This window comes from Zootoca vivipara, chromosome 1, assembly GCF_965207765.1.
Source record: "Zootoca vivipara chromosome 1, rZooViv2.hap1.1, whole genome shotgun sequence".
Lineage (NCBI taxonomy): Eukaryota > Metazoa > Chordata > Lepidosauria > Squamata > Lacertidae > Zootoca > Zootoca vivipara.
Window position 1 is genome coordinate 1,057,697 of NC_142582.1, and position 19,235 is coordinate 1,076,931.

The following is a 19,235-nucleotide window of genomic DNA, read 5'->3' on the forward strand; positions in this document are numbered from 1 at the left end:
TCCTGCCTATCAGTTGGGCTGGGCGTTACCAGCTTTTCAACATTACGGTATATTGCCAGCCAAACATCACAGTTTGGCGATATTCCACCATGTTGAAAAAACAAGCTGCATTGGCCTCTGCCCACGAGGCACCTGGTGAAGCTGCTCCAGCTCTCAACTCAGGAACCGTGGCAGTTTCACCCAGGCGCTCACAGGCTCGAAAAATGCAGCTTGTTTGCGCAGCTCAGCTGGGAATGGAGAAGGTTCCCCTCCCCCAGCTGAGTCAGCCCTGGTGCGTGCCTGTTTGTTCACCCGGCTCCAGTTCATTCTCCACCAAGCTCTGATATTGATAGGAACTGTGGGAAAGCTTTCTGCCTCAACTTCAGTGTTTCTTTGGGGTTAAACACCATTCTAAGCATTCCTGTAGATGGAATATTTATTTGACTTCTATTAGTCCGTGACCTCTTGCACGTATTATATGGAATTAAGAAACAATTGATTGTGTTTCATAAATATTGCCAATACATTATTAGCCCACGTGTTGCCTTTTGTTGATCACATCATCCGGCTGAGGTAATGGCAGCTGCACACTCCTCAGTCAAGCAGGTTAAAGATCCTTCTGCATCAGAGGAGGGCAGAGTGCGATGGCGGTTTCACCCTGCATTATATCGCTGGTGAAACTCCTACCGCTCCCGAGTCCTTCTGCTAGCAGTACCCCTGGAGGAAGGAACTCTAGCAGAGGGACCCAGGAACAGCACGGTCTGCTCCTCATACTGGTCCTGGGCAATAAATTGATATATCGCCCAGGCCTAGCCATCAGTCGCACCTTCCCTAGAGCCGCGAAAGTGGCAATACTCCCTTCTCCTCTCCCCGTGTTGCTTCCAGATGGGCCTTCTCTTCAGGATATATGAATTTTTGTCGTTGAGATGGGCTTCTTCACAGTTGGTTATTTCGCTGTAGGGTGGGGAGCAAAAGGAAATTCTATCAAGCCATTACAGATGGAATAAATTAGGACTGTTATTCTTAAAATTAATTCCTGTAAAGCACTGGGGCCAGATGGCTTTCCTGTGGGGGGGGGGGTACGATGCCTATCTAGATTTCTTGCCCGCTAAGCTTCTTTCTGTTTATCAAAATGCTTTTGAAGCAGGTACCCTGTCAACGTCAATGTCAATGTATGAAGCACATATTTCTCTGAAACCTGGCAGAGAGCATACTAATGGTGAAAATATAGACCAATCTCTTTAATTAATGTTGGTGCTAAAATGCCGGCAGCAATTCTGGCTAGTATCTTGATCAGTGATTTCAACAAAATAAAAAAATTCCTTCCAGCAGCACCTTAAAGACCAACTAAGTTTTTTATTTTGGTATGAGCTTTCAAGTGCATGCACACTTCTTCAACAGTGTGTTTCATTCAGCAGAGAGTAGACCATCTAAGATGGGAAACCAATTTAGTGGCTAGATATAGGGTAGTCTTTGAATGGGTCTGGCTGCACTTAACTTCTTTGGGTGCTATCAAAGCATTTGACAAAATATATTGGCAGTTTATGTTTGTTACTTTGGAAAAGTTTGGATTTCCTCAAGAACTTATAAAACGGATTAGAATTTTATACCAACTTCCTAAATCTTAAGTAAAGACAAATGGAATTATTTTTGATCCGTTTTTTGGAGAAAGTTACAAGTCAGTGTTCTCCTCTGTCTCCAATGATATTTCCAACCCTACAGTTCTGTTTCTGTCAGGTATCAGTCCACATTTATCCAACATTATGGAACATTGAGTTATCAACAGTTGCTTACAGGATCATCTTCATCCCCCCTCCCCCCAATAGAAACAAAACCTGTTCTGTAGAATGTTACCTATACTGTATTGTTTAAGTTGGCTTCTCTTGACTGCAAAATTATTCTGCCCAGTAGATGTCAGGCTTTTCCATCTTACACTTCATAGTTGCAGGCATAAAAAACACACTCTTTCTCTCTTCCTTTGTAGACATTACAGCTAACCTTGGTTGTATCCTTCCTTCTCCACATGGCAGATGTGGCACAGCTGAGATACCTCACATCTAACTTTCACTTGCTTTCTCCTTTACTGACTGTTTCTTCGATCTTTTCTATTACTATTTTTTCTACAACAAACCTGTGAGGTCATTAAGCTAAAAACAAGTTCTTTGCACAAGGCTTCCCTGGGAGCATCACGGCTGGGAATGAATTTGGCCTTACATTGTTTTTCACTGCCCTCGTTCAGCCACTCTTGGATTACATACCACCCCCCACCACCCCCAACTGTCCTTGGGATATGAAAAAGTATTAGTTTCTTTCTTTCTTTTTTAAACTTGGGGTTGCGTAACTGGCTGTGCTGGTGAGGCCCTCTATCTCGTCCTTAAAGGGGCATGCCATTAAGAATGGAGCTTCTTGCAAATGGACATGTTCTGGGAAGTTCATATGAGGCTATTAAATTAGCCATGGTTAAAAAATCATGGTGGTTTGGCAGATGAGCATGTTGCAGTAAAATTCTCATAACTTCAGTCTTGGTATCTTTTGATAAATATTCTGGATCATAACATAGCTTGCAAAGGGAAAATAAAACTGAGGCCCTGAAATAGAAGCCGGTATTAAAATGTGTGTGTTAGTGGTATATGATTCAGACTGTGGAGGCCACTAGTAACGTACATTATAATCAAATGTCAACAACTTTTTGCGCAGGAGGGAAAGGCTAGGCAGGAGAACAAATACTGTTCTTTTGGGCGCTGGGCACCTATGGGAAGCGTCATTTGATCATTTCCCCCATACACTCCTTCCTGAGAGATGTTACCAAACCTTGCAGCTTGAGTGAATGAGATTGGAATAATCACTTAAAATTTCTAGAGTTCAGAGTATTTTTTCACTCAGGAACTATTTACAGAATGAGTGGAGAGGAATAGCAGTCATTTTGTCTGAAAAGAACAACAAAATGGCTCAGCATTTAGGGATGGAGTTGTAAACAAGCTGTGTCCTCATGTGGTTTAAAACAAGACCTGCATTAGCTACTAACTCAAGAGAAGGAAATGTATTTGCTTTTCTCCAACAAGGGAAGATCTAAAAGGAAGCATGTGCTAATAGCCACTGATTTAGTGTACAGTACTCTGCACACCTCCAGAAGGCATTGCCAGACTCTTCCCCAGTTGTCCTATCTGAGGGTAAAGGCTGGAGGGGAAGAAGGTGCAATTTCTAGCTGCCTTTGCAATTCTGGCCTTGCCTGTAAAGTATCAGATGGTGGCTGGCAAAACCAAACTTCACGGAGCTAATTGTAATCATTGTAATAGCAGGCTATGTGTGTGTAGTATACGTTCTGAAATACTTATATTTCTCAGCTTCGCTCTAAAAACGTTTACAAGCAGTTATTGTACCCAGTGCACTGTTTTCTGTTTAGGCCAATTAACAGAGCTTTCTCAATGGAAGTACACAATGTAAACAGTAAACTATTTACATTACACGGATGAATTCATAGAATCACTCTCACAGGGCTAAATTATCTACATTTTCCCCTCTCTGACTGCATAATGCAAGGCAGGATTTATGGCAAAATTTCAAGCAACATTAATCTGTACACTCAAAGTGTAATTATGTAAATGTCATTTGGAAAGAAGTGAAGACTAACCTGGATAATTAATTTAGCATTAGATTGCTTGTGATCAGGCCATTCCCGTCACAAGGATCAGTCTTTTTTTGTCTGGGGGGTGGGATCTTACAATAGGTAGGAGTATTGTAGGTATTAATCTTCACAAGATTCTTTGAGCCTCTGGTGTACACAAATTTGCTACAAGAACATTGAAAATAAATGGGATTGATAATCTTGCCAATTTAGGTTTTAAACTTGCAGTGCAGCCAATGTTATGTACAAAATAGAAAAAATAATGCAAGGTGGGTGAGAATCACTTTTCATGTTTGTTATTCCGATAGGGATAATATGTGAAGCTTTTTCTCATCAGAACATAATTTATAAATTGTGAGAGGCTAGTTTTAAATAATTGCTTTAATCAATATAATTTTCATCGTTATATTTACAAGCATACAAGCAACTCCTTATACAAAGAAACAAAAAACCCACAGATTTTTTTTAAAGGTTCATTCTGTCTCTCCCATTCTCTCGTGTCCATTCATATTGCAGATTCACTGTCAAATATTCTTGTTTTTATGGTTTGGAGGCCATGTTGAACGAATTTGTCAGAACCCTTAGTTTCAGTGAATCTATTATCATATCTTCTATTTGACCAGCTCTTCATTTTTATTGAATTTTGAATAGTCTCTGAAGTGAAATAATAAACTATGGGGTCAAAGCAACAGTTTGAAACTGCAATACATAGAGTGATTGGATACATAGTCCTGACAGCAGCAACTACTGAACAGTTAATCCACGTTTGTGTTCTGATCAGGGAATAGAGTATTAGGGTGATGTTATATGGCACAAAACAGAAACAGAAAATCAGCAAATGAACAAAAATCATTTTAAGGACTTTCTTTTTGCTTAATTTATTCCGACTTAGTGTAACTGGCTTATTTAAAGTTCTTAAAACCATTGTGGAGCAAGTAACATTCAATATCAGCGGAATTAAAAATCCTACAATTTCAATGAAAATTATAATCCTTGAAAGATAGGTTTTCCAAATTTTTTCAGGAAAGTTTTCAAAACATGTCTTTTGGGGGAGTCCTTCCATGCTGACCTGAACATTGGTGGACTGGAAAAAGCTTGCTGGGATGCTCCCTCCTATCACAATTATCCAGACAGCAGCACAGATGATCCTGGCGTTTCTTCTTGTTCGAATAGCCTTAGATCGAAAGGGGTGTACGATAGCTAGAAAACGGTCCATGCTTATGCCAGTCAAAAAGAAAATGCTTCCATACATGTTTATATAGAAGAGTGTGACCGAAATCCGGCAGAGTATGTCTCCAAATGGCCAGTCTTTGGATGCAAAGTAATAAATCCTGAAGGGCAAGGTGAAAACGAAAAGTAGGTCTGATATTGCTAAGTTAAGCATATAAGTGGTGGTTTCATTTCGTACTTTTAATACGCAGGTGAAAATGTATATAGCAACGCAGTTGGATATTAAACCAAGAACAAATACCATACTAAACATGCATCCGTACAAAGTATACTTGAAGGAGTCTTCAGCAGAACAGTTAGAGCTTAGCATTGCGATGCAATGAACTGCTAAAACTAGCTGCCGCTTCAGTCAAGCCGTACCTTGTATTTGGTTGTAGTCGCCGTGAAATCCTCAGATGGTGCGTAAAACCAGTCCTTGAGTGATTTCATATGGGTCCAGCTTGACTTTGAAACTTCACAGCTGAATTTCAGTATTAAACAGAGAAGATACCATTCTGCTGGTCACTGGCAAATAATTATTTTCTTCCAAATGCCATAGTAGTTCTGGGTGACAGGGAGCATCTCCTTATCCACGATGAAGGTGTAATTAAGCTTAACTTCTTCACATATTTCCGTAGAGGTTGATACTTCCTGTGGTGCTGTAGAAAGTTACTTCAAAAAAATCCGTTTCAAATTACGTTCCGATTTACGTGGGAACAGACTTCGTTGTGTTAGCACTATGCTAGCATTTTTCTTGCCTTTGTGCTGTTGAGTAAGTTCTGACCCCACAGGGTAGAAAGCAAGCCAAAGAATAAAATTCCTAAGCATGTATTTTCTTGCTGCTCTTAAGCTCTCCCCACAGCTGCCAATTAAATGGTGTGTTTGCTTGTTCAGAGAAGGCAAACTAAAGAGCACGCAAACCCAAGCCCCACCCGTGCTTACTCAGCTTGCTAAATGACATGGCAGGAAGAGGAGGCTGGGCTTCGGAAAGGAAGGTTTCAGCTCAGCTACAAATTGTTTAGCAAAAGTATATTTTTAACCTTCCATGCCAGATATATATTTGAACTGAGAGCCACGCAGACGATGACTACCTGGCTCAGAGTGGCAGATCAAAACCTTATTAATACTTTGTAAAGGTAAAGGTAAAGGGACCCCTGACCATTAGGGCCAGTCGTGACCAATTCTGGGGTTGCGGCGCTCATCTCACTTTATTGGCCAAGGGAGCTGGCGCACAGCTTCCGGGTCATGTGGCCAGCATGACAAAGCCGCTTCTGGCGAACCAGAGCAGCACACGGAATCGCCGTTTACCTTCCCGCCGTTTACCTACTGTAGTGGGTGGCACTGTGGGTTAAACCACAGAGCCTAGGGCTTGCCGATCAGAAGGTTGGCGGTTTGAATCCCTGTGACGGGGTGAGCTCCTGTTGCTCGGTCCCAGCTCCTGCCAACCTAGGTTTGCCTTAGGAAAGTATAATTAAGCAAGCAGTTTTTACCGTAGTTACATTTCATTTTTATTTCTATGGCTGTCAAACCATTTTAATTAATCATTCTGTTGATTGATCTGTTATTAGGTTTAAATATAAGTGAATTTCTTCTTTAAATGCTCAGTGTAGGTGTTGGGGGACATTGCAAGAAATGTAAGAACTTGCAAAGTTGCTTAGAAGTCATCTTTAATGTTTTCTTTTTCTATTCTCTGTTATAGTAACTCAAAAATCAAAATAGTCATTTTCTCTCTCTCTTTTTTTTTAGATTACACTGAAATGCCATATCTTTTTCTTACCTCTTGACAGTAAAGGGAATTGCAGCATTTCCTTTCAGAGGGGGCCCAGTAATAGAGAAACAGAAAGCGCTGTATTCCTCTGAGGTGTCCAGCTGTTCTACATGCTTTCAGTCCCTTGCTATCAGAGAGTGCATTCATAAAATGAATCAGGCTAGCATAGGTAACCCTCCACAATCCAAAGTGCAAAACAAGCATTAGAGGATAGTTCAGAAAGCATCCACTTTTGAGAAGAGATCACTCTGAGGTTCTGGTCTTAAAGACAAGTTGTCAGTGCCTGATAGAACACAGTTACAAAGCTACATAAATGTATGTCACTGTTATATGCAAGGGACCTTTAGAAAGCATTTTCCCATTGTGAACTCACCCAGCCCTTAAATACCTTACATGCCTTTCTCACCACTATCTCACCACTAAATTAATGGATGGTTTGACAAGTGTAGGAATTGCTCATAATAGACAAATATCTCTGCTGCTTTGCACCCTAATTTCAAGTTTGATTTTTTGGGAAATGATTCCTGTTTCTGGGATTTGTCGACTCTAAAAAGGGCATGTGTGAAAGGCTGACTAAATTTAACCCTATATATGTGTATTGTGATTTTAATATGCTCTGTTTAACTTTCAGTGAAATTAATCTTTGGTGACTCTAAAAACAGAATGCATTAGTGAAAATTGGTGATGATATTTGAATGGGATGTTTAATAAGAGAACAACTTCGTCAGTATTATCCCTCCAATGTAATTTAGCAGCAACTGCTCTACAGACTTCAGCAAAGAAGTGGGACTGCGGAGCTTCTGCATCGGCTAACCTAAGAGGCCAGCAACGTTTGGCTCTTCCGCTCTTTGATTTTTTCCCCATTCCAGCTGGTCAATACAGTAATTCTGTAGTTTAGAAGTACTGTAGTGCCTGAGCTTGCTTTCTTCCCCCTCCTTACCAACGCCTGTTTCTTTTGTGTCATAATTTATGGCAGGAACTGAGTTTTCATTATTTATTTATTTAGTAAATTTCTGTCCCAATGTTCCTCCCAAGGGAGCTCAGGGTGGCAGACCACAAAACAGAGCTCTACAACATCCTATTTAGAAACACCTAAAAACAACCACGTACCTTCACAGTTGCTAATTTCAAGGCTGTCAACCATCTAATGGCAAGGTGATAAAAAATGTTTTTAAATTTCTTCTAAAAAGCTATAATGATCACGATAGACACACCTCACCAGGGAGGTCATTACGCAAACAGGGAACCACTACAGAGAAGGTCGTGCCATGGGTCAGTCCAACTGGACAACAACCAGAGGTGGCACCACCAACAGGGCCTCCCCTGCCAACCATAGGGCCCAAGATGGCTGGGGTTTTTTTTGGGGGGGGGAGTCCTTTAAGTACTTGGTCCCAAACCATTTGGCTTTGTATGCTAGGACTAGCACCTTGAATTGGACTAGTGTAGAGCCTGCAGGACTGGTGGCTGATGGCTCCATCCGGCTGCCCCATTTACCAGCCTGGTAGCCACATTCTGCACTAGCTGTGTCTTCAATGGCAGCCCCACCTGGAGCACATTGCAGGCTCAACGGGAGACCCCTAGAGCATGACTCCAGAGGTCAAGGAGTGGCTGGAGCTGGCAAACCAGCCTGAGCTTGGGCCTAAGCACTCCCAGCCACAGAAGACTCAAGTGGCAAATTGGAACCCTGGATTACTAATAGGAGTAGTAAACTATTTTGAAAGCATTTTTTCAGCTGAAGAGGGGTGCAAAAAATTGTTTAAACTGTGTTCTTGGTCCTTCTAATCCTACTTCCATAACTCCTTGTTGGTGTGAAGAATGTCCTCAAAACACAGGACTTAGTGATGTACTTTAAAAAAAAAACTTTTTGGAGATTTTTACCGTATTTTGTGAGGAGTTTGACTTGTATCCTAAGATAAATTTCTGAAGTACCAGTAAGTGCCTTCTGTGAAGCCAAGTTCATGGAAAGACAGTTCAGCTTTTTCCTTCTATGAACTACCTTAATGGTGTAATCTTTTGTGCCTACTCAGAAGGAAATGCCACAGAGTTCTGTGGGATTTATTGCCAGGTAAATTTGCATATGTTTGCAATCTTAAGACTATACCCACTGACCTTTGAGTGACATTTTTATGGGTAGACATTCATAGACTGATTGCGCTGTCCACTTGTGCTGTGTGAGTAGACAGAAGGGCTTGCATTTCAGCATCAGAAAAATGTAAAGTATGCAAAATATAATGATCATTTATTCCTTTTTGTATTTTCTTCCTGAACCTAATTGGGAAGACTCTTCCTGATGTTCTCAGCTGACATCCCGAGGCCTTTCTTTCAGTAGGAATTGTTTGATTTAGAGGACAGAATAAAATACTCAGTCTTGTTCCTTGGGCCTTTGGAACTGAACGTTTCTTGTCAACAGTTTGGCAATCTTACTTGCAGGCATAGGCAGTGGTAACTTAAAGTGCATTGTTTGGATTCTTTTTGTCTTTTGAAAGGACTTCATGGGTTAGAAGAGTGAAGAAGAGGGGCATGCAAGTAAGATGTGGGTTTTCCTCCTCCTGTGTGTGTCCTGGCGAAGCTACTTACTAATCTGTAGTTTCCTTATCTATTAACCCTGGCTATATTTACCTAACTGAGCTGAGGCTTACAGGTTGACTCAAGTGGAACTCTGAATTGGACTACTTTGCAGTCAAATGTTGTCCTGTAACAGAAGGTTTAGCAAAAATATCCCATAACTTAAATAATTTCTTTAAAATAAATCATGTTTAAAATAATGTGTAATTTGGCACCCTAAAGTGTCACTTAAAAGCTTTGAAATTCCTTATCTAAAAGGAATTTAAGATAATGAAGTTTACACAAAAACCCCAATCAAGTAATATTTTCTGTAGTTTCTGTAGAATGGGTGTACAAAGTCCTGTTTTATGGGTGTGATAGTGGACTCTGCATTATTCCTCTAAAAGGCTTTTCTTCAAACTACAAAAGGTATGCAAAAGGTCTCTGGTTCAGTCCCTTTTGTCTCTAGGTAGCTGAGAAAGGGTTTCTGTCTGCAACCCTTGGTGGAATTATTTACTTACTTAACTAAATTACTTACTTACTTACTTCACCTTTATTAATCAGAAGTAAATCATATTTCAATGGAAGTTACTTCCAGGTAACATTAGAGGCTGCATGGAGAGGCAATACTTTCACTGTTGAACCTCTCTGACTGCTACAGAAATAAGCTGCGTTGCCCATTCAGAGTCACAAGCCAGGGTCTCGCCATCATGAAGTGAGCCTGGCTTGTGATTTCCTTTCAGAAGTTCCTGCTTCAAACACGAGGAACTTGAACAGTTCCTCCTTTAACAGGAAATTAATGGTGCATTTTAAAATAGCTAAAACATTGAGCCCGGTTCTTTTCAGATACAGCATTCTTCTGTCTTCGTCACATACTGGTTTACCTACATTGAACCACCAGTCCACCATTACAAAGAAATAAAGAATTGTTTGGAAATAGTTTTTAGTATTTACCTGTCTTGGTTCTTAACTTAAAGGTCGGAAGGGAGCAGCTTGAGAAAACTGGAATGCTTCCAGTAATTCTGTATTTGTGATGGGCAGCCAGACCAGTTAGAGTTTAGTGAAATCGCCAAGTTCTATCAGGTTCCAAGTTCGTAAGTGTATTGATCTAGCCAAGGCCATGACAAAACTCTAGCAATAATACAGAACATATAGCCATAATAGAAGCCAACATCCATGATGAAAGAGAGAAGATACCCGAGACACAAACAAGATTGATTTCAGATCAACCCCCCCACAATCCCTCAAACAACATACAGCTATTTTATCAAAAGCGTTTTTCCTGATTTGTTTTGCAGCTCGTGCAAAGACAGCTGCTCTGTGTATTACAAAGCCATTATTGTCACTCAAACTCAACCCTTTATGCTGAGGTGTAGCTGCTTGCTTATGCAAATAATGATTTCAGAAAGCGATAGAAGGGCGAGGCTAACAGATAAGGAGTGATTTCTTCCACCTGAGATTACTATTGTAGTAGGCTTTTTCTTTTCTGGTTATTTTTAGCTATTTAAAAACTTAAGAGAACTCCAGTAACTAATCAGATTCTTATGTTGCTGGCTTTTGTTTTAGGATTCACCATTATTTGAGCTTATAAAGCAGTCTAAGGAGCGAGGTGGGCAGCCTGACCAACCTGAACCTCCCAACTGTTTCACTCAGCCTCTTCAGCATAACCACACTGCTGCAGACCTGTAAGTAAAAGGATGGGCAGATTCCTATGAGAATATAAAGATACTCAGTTGGTCCATTTGACTCTACCTACTCTGACTGGAAGCAATTCATCTACTCCATTTAAGTTTACAGACATAGGCAGTGATCACAGATGAGATAGCATCTGTATAGGGTTACCGTGGGGAGCATCTTTTTCCAACTGAGCTGGCCAACCTGCCACTACCTTCTGACCAAGGGGTTCCACACATTGACAACCTTGAGATTGCATTACTGTAGTAGGGCATGTTGAATTTTCCAACTTTCAAAGTTAAAAATTGAGGGGTGCTAAAAAGTTGTAACATGACTTGGGGATTCAAAAGATATGTTTGTTAAATTAATATAATTTAGTTTTGCTCAGTAAGTAAAATGTGTGTAAAATTGCACAGAAATAATAAAAATGACTGCCAAGTGCTTGCAGTTACATGTGAGATCTGGGGTACCTTGTTGTATTGTGAAAGAGCTTTAATACAGTTTTATGGGGGGGGGGGAGAGTGTGTGTCCCTCACTCGTTCTGTTAGTACCTCATTGGCCCAGGGAGTTGGTTCTCTGAGAGCCTCCACTGAGCAGTGTCTCCAGGTCTTCCTCTGTCTTCAGGCAGGAGTAGGGAAGCTCCTCCAGTTTCTTCAGTCCAGGGTGTCTGTCTAGCCTCAGTGCCCACCCACATGTCAAAGATTACTTGGAGAAGCTACACTTATTTCTCCACTAAGAGTACACAGTTCCCCTAAATGGCAATTACACACAATACTCAACACTTTCACCATGGGGGGGCAGGCATTATGTGGGGGGAGCAGAACTGAGTTACCTGTGACACAATTTGCCAGTTAGTTATTTTTATTTATTTGCTTGACTTAGCAGGGCTGCCTCTCCGGCTATGTCCATGTATTTTACTAAACTTATTTGAGTCACTCTGTGGAACTGCTGTGCATTGGCACAAGGAGCCTCTGCATTCAGTGTGTTATCCATCAGTAAAGATCTATGTATAGTCCACAGCGACTGTGACCCTAAGGATTTGCTTCAAGATGATTATTATTATTATTATTATTATTATTATTATTATTATTATTCCTGTTTTCCACAGAGAACAGGAGCCAGTGCTGCCTTCCTAATGCCTCCATGCTCTCTCCCCTGAGCAGGCATGGGGCACCTTAGATGTCTGTAGAACTCTGTGCGCGCACACAGTCATTTCACATTTCCATCCTCGCTCTGGGGCAAAGGCCTTGAAGGGGCTGCTTGGGAAGCTGTGGCGTGCCAGGCTCCTTGTCTCAGGCTCACAGCACATTCCACAAAGCAGCAGCTGCAACTGCAGCCTTCATTACCAATACTGATATTCAGGACATTTCCAGTGCCCACATTTACGAGACACTACAGAGTGGATCTACATGCATCAGTTGTGGTGGTCTTTGTTTTTCTGCCTCAGTGAGCGGTGTTTTGATTCCCACCCTATGTCCCTACAGGCCCTGGTACATTGCACAGTCGCATTTTGCTAGGAAAATGGAACACTTACCATGCACTCACCAAATGGTACTTACAATGCAGGGGGGCCAACTTGAATAAAATTTTGGGAGACTCAGGGAAGCCCCGCCCCGCATAACTGATCACAAGACATGGTGCATACACACCATTCGAATGGTGATGCCCATCAACTTTGGGGGATCCTATCCCCCTCAAATATTTAGGGAGGGGCTGAAGGAACCTTGGTCCCTAGGTGCTGGCTCCCAAGTTACTGTGAATGCAACTTATCCAGCAGAATATGTGTGATAACCACCAGCAGACCCTGCATACAAACTGCTCCAAGCCTCATGCAGCAGTTACTGAAGGGTGGGGCATTCCTACCCTTAAGAACATTAGAGGCCCTGTTTTTTGACTAGCTTTTCCATGCTATACTCTGTATATGTATTATTTCCACACGTTATCTGTGATCTTGGAGGAGCTTCCATCTAGGCCTGGGCGTGACAGTAAGCCTGGGGAGGAGCAGTGGAGGAAATGATGAAGTTTAGCCACGTTTCCTGCCTAGAGCAAGTGGAAGGATATTGTTAGCCCCCAGTAGGCTCACTCGCTTATTCTGCGATAAATGTCCCATTCATGGTTAGCATCCAGTGTTCCATTCTTGTTGATTTTGCGTTGTTTCCATAGGTACCTGTCCCCAACACAATCTCCCAAGAAAAAGGTTTCTTCCGCTTCAGTATATCCTCCTCCAGATGGTCAGCACGCATTGGCAAACCATCCTCAAAAACCTTATAAATCTACTTCTCTCTCACTGTTCTACAAAAAAGGTTGGTGGTGTGTGTGTGTGTAACACATTTTTATTTTCAGGCAGTGGGCAGAATCCACTGCGACAGGATTCTACCTTTCTCTCCCTCCCATGACTGCCACCATTGCACCCCAAAAAGCTGCTCCAAGAAGGTCTTCCTTCCATGAGCTTGTAAAGCGCTGCAAGGGGGAGAGCAAGAAAGCGGCAGGAGCGGAGTTCTGTTCTGCTCACACATGGGCAGCAGCATTGGCTGCCTCCCTTGGATCCTCTGTATTCCATGACAGACATAATCAAGAGAAAGGGAAGGAATGCAGTCTGGAGCAGGGAGGGGAGGGAATGAATTTCAGTCCTGAACATTTGAGGAAGATTGCCAATTCATAATAATGGAGAAATAAATAACGCCCCGTCCCATGCCGGGGAAGACAGGCAGGTGCAGCGACCGCATCGCCACACACAGCCGGCATTGGACGGGGCTTCGGAGACCTTCTCCAAAGCTCCGTCCCATGCCGGGGAAGACAGGCGGGCGGCGGGGGGGGGGAGAAGCGCTTCTCTTCCCCCCCCCCGCCACCTCGTTTACAGCCAGCATTAGACAGGGCTTCGGAGACCTTCTCCGAAGCCCCGTCCCATGCCGGGGAAGACAGGTGGGTGCAGCCACTGCACTGCCGCACACAGCCGGCATGGGACGGGGCTTCGGAGACCTTCTCCGAAGCCCCGTCCGATGCCGGCTGTGTGCGGGGCGGTGGGGCGGGAGAAGCCCTCTCCCCCTGCCTCGTACACAGCCGGCATGGGACGGGGCTTCGGAGAAGAGCTGCGCCTTCTCCGAAGCCCCGTCCCATGCTGCCGCCATTCCTCCGGAGCCCATAGGAACGCATTGATTAAGTTTCAATGCATTCCTATGGGAAACCGCGACTCGCAAGACGAATTTTCCATAGGACGAATTGAGTCCTGGAACGAATTAAATTCGTCTTGCGAGGCACCACTGTATACCAAAGGCATCTAAATCTGCATAAATTCAGTATGGTTTATACTTCTGATAATGGCTAATTATTATGTCCATTCTCGAATGTTTCGGCTCCCGAATGCCAAAAGCCCGGGAGTAAGTGCTCTGGGTTTGGAACGTTACTTGGAACACAAATGTCCAACATGGCTTCCGCTGTGCAAAAACCTAGCTGCCGGGCAATCGGAAGTCATGCCTCTGAAGTCGAACGGACTTCCAGAACAGATTACATTCGAGTTCCGAGGTACCACTGGACTGGACTGATATTTGGCAAATTATATAATACCACTTTCCCCCTGTATCTGAAAGAGATCCTACTAGGTGATTTAAAAGGAGAAATAGAATTAAATGATTTATAGCTAGTTCCTACATTATTTTCAGGGGCAAAAACATATTGCCAAATACTGGGAATTAGATTTAAACCTGCAAATATCCGACTGGCTGGTTAATAGCTGGGAAACAACCATTTTAATTAACTCTATAACACACATGCATTTTAATACAGTATATATTCTTAAACGAAAGCCGCATAATTTCTTTAAAACAAGAGTAGATTCATCAAAAGCATATCTATTTTTCTGAGCAGTTCACTTCTGTACATACCATGCTCAGCTCAAAAGTGCAAAATGCAACAATGCATTTGAGAAATGCTGTTCTGTTGCCAAATAGGCTGTTGGTTCTATTTAAAATCACAGTGCTTTGCTTTAAATTTCTGCAACACTAAATATTATGTGTCAAGCAGTGATTTGAAGATGATTCTCCTCTCTCCTCTCTAGTGCATTGGCTGGCTTATATGCGATTGAAAAACTTATGTTCGCGTCTTCTGTCTGAGCACCCTGAACTTGAACATTTGATCTGGACACTCTTTCATCACACACTGCAAAATGAATATGAACTTATGAAAGACCGGCACTTAGACCAGGTAAGGAATCTGGCGGGTGTGAGCTGATTTCAGTCTTGTGTAGCCTATGCTTCTTTCTTCTTTTAGCTTCTCCATGGTTCAGAAACATGCTAAATTTGCGAAGTAAGTGTGTATTTTTGAGAAACCCAGTAGCCTTTCTCAATCTTCTCCACACAGAGAACATACCACTTGCTTGTTCTTCCTCTTGCTTCAGACATCGCCAAATAAACATTTATTATTATTTTTTACCTTCCTTGCAAGTCTGAGCTCATTCTGTGTTTTAGCCTGACTGTCACCCTGCAACTCCCCTCCCCCAACAGCTTCATGCAGTTGTTGAATAACATTGGTGAGAAACAGAGCACTCAGGAACATCGTGGTACATATGCCTTAAGCTGAGTGTGCCCCTCAGCACTATCCTCTAGGATTTACCCCCCAAGTAAGAGCAGAACCTCTGTAATAAATGCCATCATCCCAGACAGGAAATCCAGGATACCAAAGCAATAGATTGTCCCCCCTCCACATATTTTGCCGTTTGTAGGCTGTCCACCTTGGACATGCACACGAAAGCTCATACCAAAATAAAAACTTACTTGGTCTTTAAGGTGCTACTGAAGGAATTTTTTTTATTCCTTCAGATGTTTGCACTAGTGAACATTAGGTGGGTGGAGACCAGATAGAATACATTGTCAGTAATGGCCCCAGGTTTTATGAAACGTCTTTCCCAAACACATGCGGGAGGTACAAATACTGTTGTTGTTTCCGTGACAAGTTAAGAACATTTTTATTCTCCCAAACATTTAGTGGTTGATTTGGTGCAGTTTTTCTAAAATTTTGTTGCATATTAAAATTGATATCTCCCCCCCCTTTTTTTTTTAATAATTATTTATTAAATTTTCCAAAATAAACACATTTAAAACATTATACAAGACAAACAAACACATAAACAAACATTCAAAAATACAAACATCCCAAAAAAACATGCTCCGCCGAGCTTGACTTCCCTCCCTCCCCTCAAAAGGTTTTCTAATCAGTTCTTATCTCGCAGTTCCTTTGTATCTAATCTTTAGGGTCAATTCGTAGGATTTATTTCACGCCTGCAAGTGTCTTTAAACCTTTACAGTTCATTTCCATATAGTCCACAAATTTACTCCAATCCCTTAGAAACCTTGTCTCCCTCTGGTTTCGAATCCTGCTAGTCAGTCTCGCTAATTCTGCATATTCAATCATCTTTGTCTGCCAGTCTCCAATTGTCGGTAAGTCCTGGGTTTTCCATTTTTGGGCTAATAATGTCCTCGCCGCGGTTGTCGCATATAAGAAAAGGGTACTATCCTCCCTTGTTATCTCTTGGCCTATCAGTCCTAACAGAAAGGCCTCTGGTCTTTTGGGAAAAGTATATTTAAATATCTTTTTCAGTTCGTTATATATCATTTCCCAATATCCTTTAACCTTTTCACATTTCCACCACATATGATAAAAGTCCCCTTCCTTTTCATTACATTTCCAGCACATTCTATTACTCATTCTATACATTTTCGCTAATTTCACTGGAGTTAAGTGCCATCTATACATCATCTTCCAAACATTCTCTTTCAAAGCAGTACATGCTGTAAATTTTATTGTTTGGTTCCATAATTTCAACCACGCATCATATTCAATATTATGCCCAAAATCCTTAGCCCATTTTATCATTACCTCTTTCGTCAACTCATCTTTAGTATACCACTCTACCAGCAAGTTATACATTTTGGACAACAATTTCACTCTGCCCCCTAGCAACTCTGTTTGAAATTTGGACCTTCTCTCCCCAAAACCAATTTTTTTATCTTGCACAAATACATCATTAATTTGATGATATTGCAACCAACTCGTCAAATATACTTTCACCTCTTCATACGGTTTCAGTTTCCAACCTTGTTCCGATTGTCTTAGAAAATTTTCATATGTTGGTCTCTCACCTTCCATATTCACTTTTTTCACTATAATCACTTCCATTGGTGAGATCCACCATGGCGTCTTGGTCTCTAACAAGGCTTTATTTCTTTCCCATACTTCAAATAACGATCTTCTTATAACATGGTTCGTAAATCCTTTATGGGTTTTTTTCTTATCATACCATGCAAGTTCCCCCCCCCTTTTTTAACAAGTGGAGTATTCAAGTGCTTGCTGGTTTTTGTGCTTGTGTTATCATTGTGTTTGTGTGTTTTTTTATTATTTGTATAGCTGCTTTTAATAGAAAAGCAACATAGGAATCTTAAATAAAATTAATTAAACTTTTAGGTAATTCCAAATTGTGTGTAGTTCCATTTGTTGAGTGGCTGCTTAGAGCTCATCTTTATTGCTTAGAGTTCACCTCTGTGAAGGAGCAAAATGTCCAGTTCTGACAGGCACTCTCTGTTTTTCCATAGATAATGATGTGCTCCATGTATGGCATCTGCAAGGTGAAGAACATTGATCTCAGGTTTAAAACTATTGTGACAGCATATAAGGAACTCACTAATGCAAATCAAGAGGTATGGGAAACCTTTCAGCATCAGTTTTCTATATAGCTCTTTTAATTATAGCTGCTAGTTGGGTCTAACATTTCTTTGAAACATTATGGCATTGTGAAAATGTGTTGCCATCCCATTTTGTCCCAGCAGAGATAGGCAATTGAAACAAAAGAGAAAAAGACTTTCTCCATTGTCAAAAACATTTGAATATCATGATAAGGAAATGGTAGCATTAAGAAAGATAAGGACACTCTGGTTGCTTTAAAAAAAATCTTCATTTTATATTGCTTTTAACTCTCTGTCATGTTTAGAAGGTGCTGGCTGCAAAAGTAAAACTGGATTCTTTAGCGCTGGAAAGAAACACACTGCTTACTTAAAGAGACAGATACAAGTTTTCAAGACAGAGATGGTTAACGGGGAGAATAACAGAACCCAATATAGCAAAGACACTGTTGAACACCCCACTGATTATTGATATCATGCGGCAATTATTAGATGAGCAACTGAAAGAGCTGAGAGCTGAGATGCATAGAATGGTGAAAGAAATTAGATTAGAAAAAGAGCAGACCAAAGAATACACAGGGCCTTTGGGGGGAAAATACTGATCAGGATCTGCCTGAATATGAGAGTGGAATGGTAAAGCAAGAGACAGCAGATGGTGAAACAGAGACCCAAACAGGTGTCTAGAGGAGTGAAACAGGTAAATGATGGAGTTGTGGTGCTGGAGGAAAGGAATGGGACTATTGATAGAGACATTAAACATCTTGAGGTGGCAGAGACAGAACTGAGAGGGAAAGGATCCTGTGTACAAGTGGAAGTGAATTCAGAGGAAGCTACTGGTGATTCTTATGGGAAAAGAATGGAAGAAACAGAAATGGAAGGAACTTTTCTTTCTAAAATAGGATGGGAAATCATGGCCAGCAGGAAAAGGGATTGGAAGACAGGGAATGAATTAATGAATATACAGTGGTACCTCTACTTATGAATGTTTCTACTTGCAAACGGAGCTCCGTCCGCCATCTTGGATGCTGTTTAGATAGGATTTTTTCTACTTACGAATTTTTAGATAGGGTTGCTTCGACTTACAAATTTTTTCTCCCATGCATTCCTATGGGATTCGACGTACAAATTTTTTCGACTTACAAATGTGCGTTCGGAACGCATTAAATTCGTAAGTAGAGGTACCACTGTACAACAAGTAAATAATTATGGGTTATTTTTCTAATTAGAGATGTTGGAATTTCTTGGAGATAAAGGTGTTATAATAACAATTGAAGAGCCCCTTTTGGATTTTTTGTGTGGAAAGGAAAATGAATGAACCTGAGGTGTCTGGGATTGAAAGATTGGGGAGGAACCACGGGACATTGCCCTAGAAGACAGTTGGATAGCACCCTGGAGTGAACACTTTGAATATTCTGAATAACCTTTATATACACAATTGACAGATGAAGAATCAGAAGTCCTTTTTTATTTCTTCCTCTTTTTCTTTTTTTATTATTTTGATCTCCTATTTTCATTCTTTTTCTTCTGTTCACTTTATTCTTGCTTATGTCCTGTTTTGCTTTTTGATGTTCTCGATTCTGGGTTAATACACACAGGAAGGTGATGGTTGACAAAGGACTCTGTCTGAAAGGCAGGGAAGGGAAAACCTCCTGGGGTGGGGGCTGGGAGGGGAAAGGGAAGCTCCCAGGTGAGAGCTAGGAGGGTCCACCCCCTTTTGTTTAAGGCAAGGGTAAAGATCTACCTTTGAGAGAGGGCTTTGTATAAA

At 41.4% G+C, this 19,235-nt stretch overlaps 2 protein-coding genes across 4 annotated transcripts in view; one reads left to right on the plus strand and one right to left on the minus strand.

Annotated features, from left to right (window-relative positions):
* The window catches only part of RB1 (RB transcriptional corepressor 1), a 52,861-nt gene that overhangs the window by 24,523 nt on the left and 9,103 nt on the right, over positions 1-19,235 (plus strand). For all 3 annotated transcript variants that reach the window (XR_015951514.1, XM_035139875.3, XM_088675612.1), the window contains exons 18-21: positions 10,692-10,810; positions 12,963-13,102; positions 14,854-14,999; positions 17,384-17,488. Coding sequence is in view for 2 of the 3 variants with exons in the window: in XM_035139875.3 (XP_034995766.2) it covers positions 10,692-10,810; positions 12,963-13,102; positions 14,854-14,999; positions 17,384-17,488 (510 nt within the window). In the remaining variant the exon portion in view is untranslated. The remainder of the gene's footprint in view (positions 1-10,691; positions 10,811-12,962; positions 13,103-14,853; positions 15,000-17,383; positions 17,489-19,235) is intronic.
* On the minus strand, positions 3,968-5,294 carry LPAR6 (lysophosphatidic acid receptor 6). The gene has a single exon (XM_088675698.1). It carries the CDS (start codon positions 5,142-5,144, stop codon positions 4,110-4,112), a length of 1,035 nt encoding a protein of 344 aa, XP_088531824.1. The 5' UTR covers positions 5,145-5,294; the 3' UTR covers positions 3,968-4,109.

Excerpts from the sequence above, each read along its gene's own strand:
- LPAR6 (XM_088675698.1), bottom strand. The coding sequence starts at position 5,144 with ATGCTAAGCTCTAACTGTTCTGCTGAAGACTCCTTCAAGTATACTTTG.